Genomic DNA, 14,497 nt, shown 5'->3' on the forward strand with positions numbered 1-14,497 from the left:
CCTAAACTCACAGGCCAAACAAGGAGAGCGCTGATCAGAAATGCAGCCAAGAGGCCCATGGTGACTCTGGACGAGCTGCAGAGATCTACAGCTCAGGTGGGGGAAGAAAGAAGAAGCAAGAAGAAAGCCATTGTTAACAGAAAACCATAAGAAGTGCCGTTTGCAGTTTGCCACAAGTCATGTGGGGGACACAGCAAATGTGGAAGAAGCTGCTCTGGTCAGATGAGACCAAAATGCAAAACGCTATGTGTGGCAGAAAACTAACACTGCACATTACATTGAAAAACACCATCCCCACTGTCAAATATGGTGGTGGCAGCATCATGCTCTGGGGGTGCTTCTCTTCAGCAGGGACAAGGAAGCTGGTCAGAGTTGATGGGAAGATGGATGTAGCCAAATACAGGGCAATCTTGGAAGAAAACCTCTTGGAGTGTGCAAAAGACTTGAGACTGGGGCGGAGGTTCACCTTCCAGCAGGACAATGACCCTAAACACAAAGCCAGAGCAACAATGGAACGGTTTAAAACAAAACACATCCATGTGTTAGACTGGCCCAGTCAAAGTCCAGATCTAAAGCCAATCGAGAATCTGTGGCAAGGTCTGAAAACTGCTGTTCACAAGCACTGTCCATCTAATCTAACTGAGCTGGAGCTGTTTTGCAAAGAAGAATGGGCAAGAATTTCAGTCTCTACACAGCAAAATCTCCAGTGTTAAATTAACACTAGAGAGTGTCTATATGGGTCCACTCCTCTGAGTGTTAAATACAACACTGTTGGGTGTTAAATTAACACTTTTGACAGTGTTATATGTTTAAAAGTAACCTAGTCAGTTTTGAAGATTAACAAAGACTAACACTGAGCAGTGCTGATTTTCTAACACTGGAAAATAACTCAAAATGTTAGAAATATTCCAGTGTTAGAAAATCAGCACTGCTCAGTGTTAGTCTTTGTTAATCTTCAAAACTGACTAGGTTACTTTTAAACATATAACACTGTCAAAAGTGTTAATTTAACACCCAACAGTGTTGTATTTAACACTCAGAGGAGTGGACCCATATAGACACTCTCTAGTGTTAATTTAACACTGGATGTGCAAAGCTGGTAGAGACATACCCTAAAAGACTGGCAGTTGTAATTGCAGCAAAAGGTGGTAGTACAAAGTATTTACTCAGGGGGCTGAATAATTACGCACACCACACTTTTCAGTTATTTATTTGTGAAAAATGTTTGGAATCACGTATAATTTTGGTTCCACTTCTCACGTGTACACCACTTTGTATTGGTCTTCCACGTGGAATTCCAATACAATTGATTCATATTTGTGGCTGTAATGTGACAAAATGTGGAAAAGTCCAATTGGGCCGAATACTTTTGCAAGCCCCTGTACATGTACCGAACAAAATACCCAGTGAGTTAAAAAAACAAAAACAAAAAACAAAACTAAGTTGAATCAATATATTAGTTTTAAGGGAAATGACGTTTGCTGATACTTTGGAACTGGACTTATTTTGATTACTTTAATTTCTTTCATTTAAAAAAAATATTAGTGAGTTTAAAAAGTGTTATTTGGCAAGAAAAAGTTTGAGAACTAGTTCAGAACAGACTAAACTCTCATGGTTGTAATGCTGCCACCTAGTGATCACAGCCCTCATCGCCTTCACTTTTTGCTTTAACTACTATATATTCTCTGAGAACCGAGGAAAAATGAATCTTCCCATTGAACTTTTTTGTAATTTTCCTTCCTCTTTAGCGTTAAAAGAGGCCACTCAAACACATGAGATATTAATGGAAAGCCCTCTATTTAGTACATCGGGACTTAGTAGGGTAGCTCAAATAAGTAAAAAGATATTGATCAAAAACAAATGTCCATTACAGAGGACATAAAATAATAAGCTGGTTCTATATATTAAATTTAGATCCCGAGGCCCAGTTTTTGTAGCCCAAAGTTATACTAAGAGGCGATTGTGTCTCCTTTATTTTTCTGTTCCTAGTATGAAAACTGTATAATGTCTGGGTAATTTAATTTTTTTTAAATAGAAATAATTATTAAAATGTAATTACGTTGATACTATGTATGTCGGAAAGTTACACCGAAAATGTAGAAAGATAGTGGCATGACCAGTATCCCCCCCCCCCCCCAAACTAAAAGTAAACTACAGTCAGTAGTGTTAAAAAGCAAATTAAGTTCTAAGTTCTTAAAACACATTTTAAATTAATGTTTTCATGACCGTTTGAAGTGTACTTTAAAATTTTTTTTTTTTTATTGTTATTAAAAAACTAACAAACAAAAAACCCAGCATGCGCACTTCTTACCTTGGTGTGTTGGTAGCCATCCCGGTGACGTACTTCCGGTTAACTGTCAAAGTTGGAGGCTTTGAGAAGGAAAAAAAACCCAACAACGGACGAGTTCAGTTCACTAACACTGCTGACCAAGGTAACGCTGCAAATGATGTATTAAGTTGGCTTTGTTGGGGTTTAAACTTTTCCATTCAGGACTGCTTGTTGAAACCATTTGCCGACATCATAAAGTTCGAGGACTGGACACTGTGGATCCCTCCGCGCGCTCGTGTTTATTAAATTTACCGTTGTTTATTAAAGCTGACGTCGGTACCGCGGAGCTGCACGTGATAAGCTAGACAGTAGTAGTGATTTCACTAGAACGAGCGTTTATAAAGAGTAGTGAGCTAGTGGTGATTTCTGCTTTTAGCCGTGTTTACTTGTTTTGGAGTGCTGATTTGGTCATTTCATCACTAAAACGGCAAACCAAAGTTTGTGAACAGTGCCTACAGTGCCACAGCTGTAAATCCACAGATGAAGCAGTTAAGTGCCACGCTGACATTTAAGTGACCCTGTGAAAACATTGTATAATAAAGGCATTAACAATTGGGTAATTTCTCAGAGCCCACATGCCTCACTATTCACTTTAAGTTCACCCAGTGACAGGTGTGTCATTGAGCGAAGGCAGGGGGAGACTACCAAGATCAAGTGTCGTTGTCGCAACCCTCACAAAAATAGTCAGGGGAAGATCACTGTGAGCGAGCGAGACAGCTCCCAGATCAAACCAGCGTCTGAAAAATCACTGAAGGCTGTTTGTTGCCTTGCTTAGCTCCTTTCCTTTCAAGCTTTAAAACTTGTGTGATTACACGGAGCTTACACATACCAGCAGAGTAATCCACGCAGGGTCAAGAATAATGATTAACAATGCGCTTTAGTGCTAGATGACAGCTTTTTGCAGTAGTTTAAAAAAAGGGTTCTTTTTTTTCATTTACAGACTTTATGACTGGTATCTTATGTACATCACTGTCCTTCATGTGTCATAATTAACTTCAGCTTTCTGTCTTTCAGGAAGCCATCAGAAATGTCTTTTCTATTTGATTGGATCTACAGGGGCTTCAGCAGTGTCTTGCAACTATTAGGTGTTGAAATAAATTTCCACATTTTCATCCATTATCATCCAATATTTGCCATTTATCTGAGGCTGAATTGTGGGTGTGGTAGGCTAAGTAGAGACCTCCCTCTCTCTTGCCTTTTCCGCCTGCTTTTCCAGAAAGGACTCTAAGGTGGCCTGAAGCCAGACAAGAAATGTAATCTCTTTAGCGTAACCTGGGTCTGCCCCTGGGTTTCCTGATAGAACATACCCTGAACACCTCACCTAGGACGCACCTGGGAGACATTCAGGTCAAATTTCTGAACCACCCCAAATGTCCTTTTTCAATATGGCGGTGTAGCAGCTCTACTCTGAGACACCTTTCGGAGGAAGCCAATTTCTGCCGAGTCTCGAGCTGAGTGTCGTCCCAGCTGCTTCACACTCATCTGCAAACCGCTTCAGAGTAAGGTGGAGGTCATGGCTCTATGTTCAGATGAGATCCTGAGACCACCAAACCCTCCACCCCTTGGCTAGATATCCCATAAAAATAAGTCCATAAAAATCATTAACATACCTGATAAGAAAGGGCAGCCCTAGTGGAGTCCAGTATCTGCATATAGCTGGCAATGGAAACCATCATACGAAGACCCTGTAACAACAAGGACCCAGTCCTCCTGTGCCCCCACCACAGGAAACCCAGAGAGAAGCAGCTAAATACCAAGTCTCAAGTCTCCAAGTCCAGTCTAAAGTCTATGTAAACTAGTTTGGTCCCACGCACGCACCCTCAAATATCCTTGAGAGGATATAAAGCACCGATATTGTTGTTTTACAAAATGGTAACTTGGAGGTAGTAACTAGACAGTTTGAAGTAAATTCGAGCCTGAATACTAACAAATATCCAGATTTTCACTTTGTTTTTGGCATTCGCTCTATTTCTATAAAACATATACCAGCCAGTTCTATTCTGGCTCCCAGTTCTCCTGCCCAAGACTTCTTTTAAACCCATCAATTTGACTTCTTTCTGCTATCAGGGTTGTACAAGAAGACTGGGAAGATGGTTTTTCTTGGACTAGACAATGCTGGAAAAACAACGCTCCTGCAGATGCTCAGGGATGACAGGCTGGGACAGCACATGCCGACGCTATACCCAAGTAGATTTTTACTTGTCACATCAGGAATTAGCCATGTGTGTCTTGCTTCACTGCTTATCCTAAAATCAAACCTCTCTTCCCCAGCATCCGAGGAGCTGACAATAGCTGGAATGACTTTTACGACATTTGACCTTGGAGGTCATACGCAAGGTGGGAGTAAAAAAAAAAGTGATTCTCAATCTTATTTTTGAGCTTTTTAAAATATTATTGATGTATTTGTTGAGGTGTTGCATAAAAATACTGAAAATGTGTGTCTTTACAGCACGAAGGATCTGGAAGAACTACTTCCCAGCCATAAACGGTATCGTGTACATGGTGGATTGTGCTGACCATATGCGACTAGCAGAAGCAAAAGTTGAACTGGATGTGAGTTATTTGTACTGATGTCAACACAGACAGCTGCCCATAGCTGCCACTGATAGGAATGATCTGTATGGTATGTCTGATATGACACTTCTTTTGTGTAGGCCATGTTAACAGATGAAACCATTGCAAACATCCCCATTCTAATCCTGGGCAATAAGATAGACCGTCCAGAGGCCATCAGTGAGGATGCACTCAGGGCAGTACTTGGTCTTCAGGGGCATACAACTGGAAAGGTTTGTACAAGAAATGTGGGATTAAATGATGATGTGACGTCTGGCAAGAGCATTAGAGTCATATGGTGTTGATATTTTCTAAACCATAAACTGTATTTAAAAGGTTAACGTAGCCTCTGGAAAAGTGAAACCTGTTCAAAGTACTTCAAATCTGCATTCTTTTTAATGGCCAGCAGGAGGCGACACCTCTGGTGGGGAAAAAGCAGTCAGATTGTATAGACATATATTAGAAAGTGCTGCTCACTTGATCTTTGACCTCACTAAATACTTTCCTGGTGTCTTTACAGTCTGTGTTCTCATTTCATAACTTACTGAATAGAACATGATGTTCTTTTGTAAAGTATGGTCCCTTTTGGAATAGAATAAAATACAAGATAAAGCTGGCTACGCTCTAGTAGCAGCTTAGTGTTTCGCAGTCAAATCTAACTTTTGCTTGTTACATCCAGTTAAAAAAAAAAAAAAAAAATCAAGATGTGGCAGCCAGAATGTCTAACTGAAGGCTTCAAAACAGCACTTAAAAGAAAATAAAAGGCGATGTCACAATGCCTATATCAATTTCTTACTGTTTGTACATGTTACTGTGTTGGAAAGACTAAAACAATCATAGCAACAGTACTTAGAGACAGTCTTCTTACTAGGCTTTTAAGACTTCAATAAATAGGACCGAGCTATTTGACATGGTGTGTTATCCTGCTGGAAGCTGCCGTCAGAAGCTGGGTATACTGTGGTCACAGTGGCTACCCACTTACTTTTCAGGAGCCAGATCGCAGATGGGTGGACTCAGCAGTCAGCCAGCCAACAATATAAAATCTGGTGATGACCTGCTGAGTCTCAGTGTATGCATTGAGTGGTGATCACATTATAAATATATAGATATTTGGATTACTGAGCAGTTCAGGGATACCTAACAAATTGGCTGGTTAGTGTATGTGCATTCTTTTTAGTTGTCTGTGCAACAAGCCCAAATCGACCCTAAGAAGAAAAGACTTAAGGAAACCGCTGCCCCACAACGATATTTTACTGCAGTTAAATTTTTTGTATAAATCTGAGACATCATTTCTGGTTCAAGACCTAAGCGTCGGTTTATTGATCCATGCTGACGAGTCAGGGAAAACCTTTTCTAATAGAGCTTAAAGCACGGTTAAAGTTTAAGATGTGCGTTGTATTTGTTCAGTGTTCATGGGCAAGGTTGCTGGATGGAGTTGTAGATTTAAAGCTGTTCTTTTTGATGTGTATTTTTGTTTCTTTTCAGGGCAAAGTGCTGCTGAAGGAGCTGAATTTGAGGCCAATGGAGGTGTTCATGTGCAGTGTGCTGAAGCGACAGGGATATGGAGACGGTTTTCGCTGGCTTGCCCAGTATATCGATTGATTGACATTTTTATAATAGCCTTAACCAGATTTGTTCCACACAAAACTACCTGCAGTAGAGAGATTTTATTAAATATGCTAGTACAAAATATGTTTTGTATTTAAAAGCCCAGCATTATTCATCTGTTTGAAGAATTCTGTATTTTATCTCAGTCGTACCGCAGCAAGTCAAAGATAAGTTATGAATCATTGGCCTGTATTATTCAGACTGAGTGTGGAGAAAAGCTCCATGCTGTGGTTCTTCTACCTTTACCTAAAGCCTGTAGGGAATTGTTTCTGCCGTGTAGGACATGCCATGGCTGTGAACTTGTTTCAGACCCGGGTGTATTTTTGGCTGCTGGTGTTGGCTTACAGTGAAGGTCAGTGTAGTTAACACTGTGTGCTTAGAGCAGCTCTTCTTTGATAGAGGATGAAACATTTTTGTTGGCACGTATGCACATTATTTATTCTGTTTTATTTTTTTTCTTTCAATTGATCGTTTTCAAAAACAACTTTTTTTTTTCTTCCTAGAAAGTGCTGCAAAAATGTGTTGCTGTAATTGTTAAACTCAACTTGCAAGCCTACCTCGGAGGATGCTGACAGTTCTTGTGATAGTATGTTTATTTTAAGGTTTACATTTAGGTTTACAAACACGGCCACTAACATTGTTACCACAAGTGCACTGACTGACTTTTTGCCTATACTAGATATTTACGCCAGCCAAACACACCGATAGGTGACTGCACTGAAAAGACTTGAGTACTTTGTGATTGGTTGCTGCTAACAGTACGCAGTGATTTATGAGAGTACTTGGGTGGTGATTAGCAAAAAAAGCTTATACAGTATTTTTGGATAAAATTATCTTAAAACATTATAAAATATTTTATAAGAGTGTATTTATATTTTGCAATAAATAACTGGCCTGTCTGTTACTTCGCATTCTTAATGCTTGATATATCTCATACAAAAAAGATGTCATGTTCTTGTTGGGTGTGTTGTGCAATATTTTAGCAAAATAAATATATTTGGTAACTCTTTAAACCTTGTTTAAGATATTTTAATTCATTTTTGGTTCATCCACCAAAGGAACATCCATCTATCTATTGATCCATTCACATTCACAACACTTATTAGTCCTCCTTGAACAGGAATGTCAAACTTATTGAGCTTTAGTGGGGTGGACCAGTGAAAGGCTCCTTTCTGTCAGTGTAAAGAACTACACACGTAATACTGTATAATTATGGAAGGTTCCTGTGGTGGAACTTCAAGGTTTCTGTTAGTTAATTGTTTTTCTATTACTTTGGTAATAAAGAGGTCTTTATTAGTGGGGACAGCTGTAAAACTTATAAAAATACAGTTAAAAATCTAAAATCCGAACCTTGTGATATTGTGGAAGAATTTCTTAAATTTATGTATTATTCACATTATTTTATTGTATAATGCCTTTCTGCAACTAGATTTTAGCATGTCTCAGTGTCTCTCACACTCATACTCTGATGGTCGTCTGCCCCGTGATGATGGCTGCTCTCACCAAGCTTCATTCTGTCTGTTTTTATTAAATCCAGTTCTAGAGCATTAAGGGCTAACACAGACAGACGACCCATCACATTCACATCGGTCAACTTAGAATCACCAATGATCCTAAATGAAAACTTTTGGGCTGCAAAAGTACCTGAGGAGAAAAATGCCTCACCTTTCACCTTTGATTTCCAGGTAAAGACCCCCCCCCCCCCCCCCCCCCACACACACACACACAAAACAAACAAAAACAAAACAAATCAGGTCAGTCCGATTAAAAATGTCTTTATGTCTTTTCCAAGTGTGATAGAATAGAAAGGATATTTTAAGTGACCCAAAAAGGACTGTATTGATTACACAGTAGAACACAGAGTCATAAACGGGCAAAAAAGTTTTTTATTTATTTTATATAAAACTCCATATCAAATGCAGTTGACTTCAGCCTATATGCTGATAACAGCAAAGATATTATACATAAAAACCACACATAAAACATCGTAAAACGTAAATAAACTTCTAATCGGGATATAGGAACGCCCTCTAGTTTCCTTGTTTACCATTGGCTAGAAGGTGTTTGCTTTCAGACCAATCAGGTGCAGGAACGAAGCAGAACCAGGAAGTTACGAACAGGGCGAAGAAGTTAGAAGACACTGTGGGAAATATTTTCCATAAATAGTTTAAACTTAAGGTCACAGTGACTTATCTGAAGGTTCCTTCTCACTCCTGGCATGTACACATTTTTAATGAGCTGCTTTTTCGAGTGTTTTAAACGCCGTTAAAACATTTGTTGATTTGCTTTGCTAGAGCATGGAGTTAAAGGACGTGGAGAGGCGCTGCTGTGTTGTCAAGGTGTCAGAGGCGTCTTCGGCAAAGAAACCGGTGAGCTGCAGCGGAGTTGTTGTCCACCCTCGCACAGGAATCATCATATGCACCGGACTCCCGTTTTCACGTTTTATCATCGACGGAGACCCCCTCTACTGGGACCACGACTTCTTGCCACCTCACAGCTTCAGTGCCAAACTTCAAATCTGCGTCACCTTTCCAACTGACACCAAGCAGAGCGCACGGAGAGCAACAATCACACCCACTAGAAGCAAAACAGCAGCAGGGCAGAGGGAGGCTGCAGCCGAGCTGCTGATGCTGGTGAACTGCGTGGAGTTTAAACACGCTTTCCAGGCAGTTTTCCAGGAGGCCGACCAGTGGCGTTTCCATTGTGATGAGGATGAGGAGCTGCTCAGAGATTTCCACTTCCTCAGCTGGTTTGCTGTACTCAGGGTAGGTGTGGTGCTAGACAGCAGCCAGGATTCAGGCACCATCCCCTGGCAGAGCAGTGCGCCTCTCCAGAAGGGCTGCCCTGTTGTTGCCTGCGGCTCACCTTTTGGCTCCCTCTGCTTGGATCTCTTCATCAGCACCCTCAGCAGAGGCATCATCAGTAACCTTGCTGGAGAAGATAACGCTGTCATCCTCACAGACGCCCGCTGCCTGCCAGGCACAGAAGGTGGAGGGTTGTTTGTGGTGAAAGGTGCAGGCAGCGTGCATCTCATCGGGCTGATTGTGTCTCCATTTGGCTGGAAGGCCAATGAGTGGATTGGCCTCACTCTGGTCTGCTCTGCCCAGTTGGTCTTCAGGAATCTCATCAGCTGCCTGAGTGTCCAGGATCCCCTCAGAAATGTTTGGCTTCATCCAGGAGAGTCGGACATCCAGATGTCCACCGCTGCTCACGAGTCAAAAGCTGTTAAATACCCCACTGTTTGCTTTGTGGACAGCGGGCAGTTCTGGGGTTCAGGGGTTGTTGTCGGCTCTCGACTGGTTGTGTCGTGCAGGCATGTTGTCAACAGGAAGTCTAAAGTCCGCTTGAAGTTCCACCATAGGGACAGGTGATGGCACATTTACTATCTTAAACCCCCTCCTAATTGAAGCAGAAATTAATTCAAACCTTATTAAACACTAAAATGTGTTAATCCGCTAATCTTAGTCTTCTTTTCAAACCTAACACAGTTTTGGGTAGAAAAAAAAACAAGCATAAACAAGTACTAGGAACTTGCCTGCAGATTGACCTGGTTTGGATGAGAGAAAATCAAAAATATATTCAAACTTGTGCATCAAATTCTTGATTTTTAACGCCATTAAAGATGTATTCGGTACTATTATTCCAGCCTGGAAAAAAATGAGTGCAATTTATATAGGGCTGAACGATTATGGAAAATAATCTAATTGTGATTTTTTTGCCCCAATATTGCGATTGCGATGCGATATGCGATTATTTTTTAAGGTCTTTGTCTTCTGTATTATTAAACAAAGACAAGCAATACATCATATAGTATGGCCAATACTATATTACATTAATTTTAAACTGTTCTTTCCTGGAAGACAGACCTCTGTTATGATGACATGAGGTGATGCATGAATTGATGACTGACATTTTTATTTAACTTCTTCAATCACAACAGTATATTTGAACATACACAATAGTTTATTTTTAGCTTACAAACATCTGAGCATAAAGTGCTGACAAGGAACCCTGGTGTAAACATTAAAATGAAAGTCAGTACAATGTGCAGATTGCAGAAATATACATAAACAAAATCAGTGGCTTTACCACACTCAGTTTTTCGACATCTGTGAACTACTAGACAGTCATTCAATTAAAAAATAATATTAAATAAATAAAACTAATAAATAAAAAATACACACATCTTACTGATCTCTGCAGTCAGTAACATTACACATAAAGTGCAAACATAATAGCAATTGTATAAACACACACACAAACACGCCTTTAAAATTTAAAGGCGTGAAATTGGACGGTCTAGCCTTCTGATTAGCGTCACCGCTGTCTCGGTGGAGTTTAATAAACTCGGCCGTCTGCTTCTTGCTATCTAAAATATAACCAGACACTGGCGTAAATTCTCGACTGTCTCATACTTCTGTTTAATAAGTTTTCTGTTTGACGTTTAGTCAGCTGTGTGAAAACCAAGGAGGAACCCACCCGGGGGATTAATAAAGTTTTATTTTATCTAATCTAATAACTTTAATCTCAGCCAAACCGATTTACTCACGAACAAACAAAACACTGAAAAAAGCCCAACAATAACATTTTTAGGTTGTCTAAGTGACTTATATATTACGTTTAACCCGAGCAGCGAAACTCCGCGGTGATCTGAAAATGATGTGCCGGGAGTTGTGCCGTTCTCGGCCGCATCAGTAACCCTCGAGCTCCCGGCTAGCTGTCGAGCTGGTGGGTAGCAGACGCCTCTGAAAACGTCGAAGCACTTTTGCAAATATGGGATATCTTGATAAACCGAGCAGATATTTGATGTTTACACAACTACTTTCTCGCCTGAAAATATTTTAAAAGTTTATTTTGTGACCCAGAAAGATTAGTATGAGTAATTTTAAAACTTAGTAGCGGCCGCCATTGTTGGAAACTGGAGTTTGGCTGGGCCGCGCTATGAATTCTGGGATATGGTAGTAATTTGGACAGCCTTCGGCGCGTCGCTGTGACGTAATCGGTCTACAAATGCGGCCTCAGGAGGATGCAGCCCATGAATTTGGACATGTCCAGAGTATAATCGCAGCCTTTGCGGTTAGAAAATTGCACTTGATCATGTCGCGATATTATCGCAAATGCGATATATCGTTCAGCCCTAAATTTATAGGCAGTAATAAACTTCTGAATGTATGGACAGTCCTATAAGCTGACATGGACTTGCTGCATCAAAGACAAAGCTTTCTGTATGGATCTACACCATATGGGATTATGGTCTTTTCCTGTTTATTTAGCAACTTCACCACATTTTGGAAGTATGTTTTGTGATCACAGAATGTGTAAGACTAATAATCCTCACTTTTTTGGCGATTTTCTTTTCTCAGAGTCCATGATTCAGTGGGTGATGTCCTTTTTTCCACTAAAGCATCTTCACCCTATGACCTCGCTTTGGTGCAGCTCAGAGATGCTGTCCCAGAAGCTGTGGTCTCACGGATGTGTCAGAGTTTCATTCCAGGTTTGATTTCAGTCTTGTGCAGCAGAAACAGTAGAATTATTGTTATTTTATTATAAGCAGTTCCAGAAGAGAGTTCCTGCTTCTTTACGCTTAAAAACCGTTATGGCCTTTTCTAACTTCAGGTGACTCTGTAGTTGTCGTCGGATACGGTGGGCTGGGTCGGAGCTGCGGTCCGTCCCTGACCTGCGGCGTCCTATCCAAAGCCATTAGCTGGAATTGCCAGCCTGTCATGCTCCAGACCACATGTGCAGTACAAGCGGGAACCAGCGGGGGTGCTGTGGTGCAGAGATGCTCAGGAGAGCTGCTGGGTAAGGAGGTCCTGCAGGAAGAAAGCCATGTGCACCTTTTGAACAGAGGGGGGCACATGATAACCACAGAAAACGTCTCTGTGCAGGGAAAAGTCAGCTGTGCTTATATCAGTGGTTCAGTCAGCACTGCTGTGGCTTTGAATTCACAAAAAAATGTTTCTTTGTTGTGTTGCAGGGATCGTTTCCAGCAACACGCGAGACATGGCCACTAAAGTGACTTACCCACATCTGAACTTCAGCGTCCCAGTGACTGTTTTCCAGAGATTGTTGCAGCACTTTGAGCAGACAAAGGATGTTAATGTATTCAGGGAGCTGGACAGTACAGAAAAAGAAATCAGGAGGGTGTGGAGACTACAAGGTGCTCAGAGCAAACTGTAACCGAGGACCCCTGCACTACACTGACACGTGGTACAGATGACAAATCAGAATTAATTAGATGAGACATTTGCAACTGAAGGAATAATTACTGCTTAATTGTCATCTCAGAGTCATGTGGTTAACCAGAAAATCTTTATAAGGGTACTAATGTTTACAGGCACTTTAAGTACATTTATACCTGTTTAATTGCACAATAATTACATTAAATAATTTTTTTTCAGCTAATGATTAGTGTTTTCTTGGTGTGCTGCTGGATTCCCAAGGTTATAAAATACATTTATCCATTTATAAAATAAAATAAAAAAGATTACGTAATCTGCTGGGATAAAAAAAGTGAATCATCCAACTTTTGATCCTTATTTATGTTACAGTTACAGCATCAAAGACACATTTCTCAGAGCATGTGTTAGGATTTACACCTGCGTCTGGTGCATACAGTTTGTTTTTTTTACCAGGCGGGGAGGAATATTCAGCATAATAGGCTGACAGGCTGCTGAAAATGATTGGTCCCTTTGGGTAGCCAGAGGACTGCTGTCGGTTTCAGGTATTCAGACATCTGTTGGCAGACGTACCCACTCACAGTGAACACATTTGAGGGTTCACCCACTGGGAAGCTACTGGTTCTTATTTCCATTATCACAGAAACGTGAAACTGAGAAATGACATTTCAGAGAATTGGTTGCTGTCAGTTTTTACAATGCTAAGACGAGCTTTCTGGGCCTGAACTCCTGAGGATGTGCATACGCTCTAACATGCTGAAAGGTTTCTATTTCACTGTTCCCAGGCTGAATAGTTCATAGTGGAGTTTTCAGCAGTGTCCCAAGGAGGCTGAGGAGAGAGTTTTCTAAAGGCATTGTGCTGTTCGAAGTGCTGATATGCAGACTTGTGTCTGTATCTCATTTCTGCTGGTTTCTCATAGCTACAAGCCACACTTCACTGCAGAATGAGGTGCAGTAGGGGTAGAAATGAGCTGAGAAGGACACTGAATCCTTAAGGAGCATTTCGCACAGAGACGCATATGCTGTTTTTTTTTTAAATAGCATCTAATTATAGGTGCAGTGTTCGTCCATGCTGCACTGCTCATTAAAATAAGGCAAATATATAGATTTTAATTTGCTATCTGTAATCACAAATATGGCTAGCCTGTCTGTGCACCAGTAACCAACTTTGCTAGAGGAATTTTTATTTTAGAAGATGTAGTAATATTCTGAGCAGTTTACACACTAGTGGAAAAACTCAAAGGAGCACTTTTAATTAAGAGTATAGCATCAAGTCAGTTAAACTTCTGGGATCTTGATCTGGTCAGTTAAGTAGCAGAGGGTTGTTAATCAGTTTCAGCTGCTTGGGTGGTAATGAAATTAACAACAGGTGCAGAAGAGAAGCAACGTTGAGACAATCTTTCTCACTAGTTTTGCATTTAGCCAGGGTCAGAGCCTCTAATAGCATGAGGTGATACCTGGATTCTACAGACATTACACAGGTAGTTCAAGTCTTCCAGGATACCAGGTTTGCTGCGTCTCCCAGCACAGTCTCTCGAGCATGGAGGAGATTCCAGGAGACGGGCAGAGAGCCTGTCAAGGCCCTGTTGAAGGGCCTGAACCCATTAGCAGGACTGGTGTTTGCTTCTTTGTAGAAGAAGGATGAACACTACCAGAGCTACAAAATGAGTTCCGGCAGGTCACTGGTGTGAATGTCTCTGACCAAACAATCAGAAACAGACTGAGGGTGGCCTGAGGGCCTGACATCATTTAGCGGATCCCTGCGCTCACTTCCCAGCACCATTAAGCCCGATTGACATTTGACATAGAATACCAAAATTGGCAGGTC

The 14,497-nt window shown here is 40.9% G+C and overlaps 2 protein-coding genes across 4 annotated transcripts; both read left to right on the top strand.

Moving 5' to 3' along the window:
• The first annotated feature begins 2,324 nt into the window (after positions 1–2,324).
• On the top strand, positions 2,325–7,503 carry sar1ab (secretion associated, Ras related GTPase 1Ab). The gene is made up of 7 exons (XM_086259385.1): positions 2,325–2,432; positions 3,344–3,414; positions 4,397–4,516; positions 4,601–4,666; positions 4,779–4,882; positions 4,984–5,115; positions 6,368–7,503. Exons 2-7 carry the CDS (start codon positions 3,357–3,359, stop codon positions 6,482–6,484), a joined length of 597 nt encoding a protein of 198 aa, XP_086115511.1. The 5' UTR covers positions 2,325–2,432; positions 3,344–3,356; the 3' UTR covers positions 6,485–7,503.
• A 510-nt stretch (positions 7,504–8,013) lies between these two features.
• Positions 8,014–12,895, top strand: tysnd1 (trypsin like peroxisomal matrix peptidase 1). Of its 3 annotated transcripts, none has more exons than XM_086259380.1 (5): positions 8,014–8,175; positions 8,785–9,857; positions 11,854–11,984; positions 12,107–12,292; positions 12,468–12,895. In XM_086259380.1, exons 1-5 carry the CDS (start codon positions 8,098–8,100, stop codon positions 12,668–12,670), a joined length of 1,671 nt encoding a protein of 556 aa, XP_086115506.1. In that variant the 5' UTR covers positions 8,014–8,097; the 3' UTR covers positions 12,671–12,895. The 3 variants fall into 3 exon arrangements, with proteins under 3 accessions (XP_086115506.1, XP_086115507.1, XP_086115508.1); XM_086259381.1 differs by lacking the exon at positions 8,014–8,175 and adding an exon at positions 8,561–8,689; XM_086259382.1 differs by lacking the exon at positions 8,014–8,175 and adding an exon at positions 8,567–8,706.
• The last annotated feature ends 1,602 nt before the right edge of the window (positions 12,896–14,497 follow it).

The sequence above is a fragment of the Aulonocara sp. 'chitande type north' Nkhata Bay genome, linkage group LG13 (genome assembly GCF_057382095.1).
Source record: "Aulonocara sp. 'chitande type north' Nkhata Bay isolate Kocher_YH1m ecotype deep benthic linkage group LG13, A_spYH_male_GT1.1, whole genome shotgun sequence".
In the NCBI taxonomy this organism is placed as follows: domain Eukaryota; kingdom Metazoa; phylum Chordata; class Actinopteri; order Cichliformes; family Cichlidae; genus Aulonocara; species Aulonocara sp. 'chitande type north' Nkhata Bay.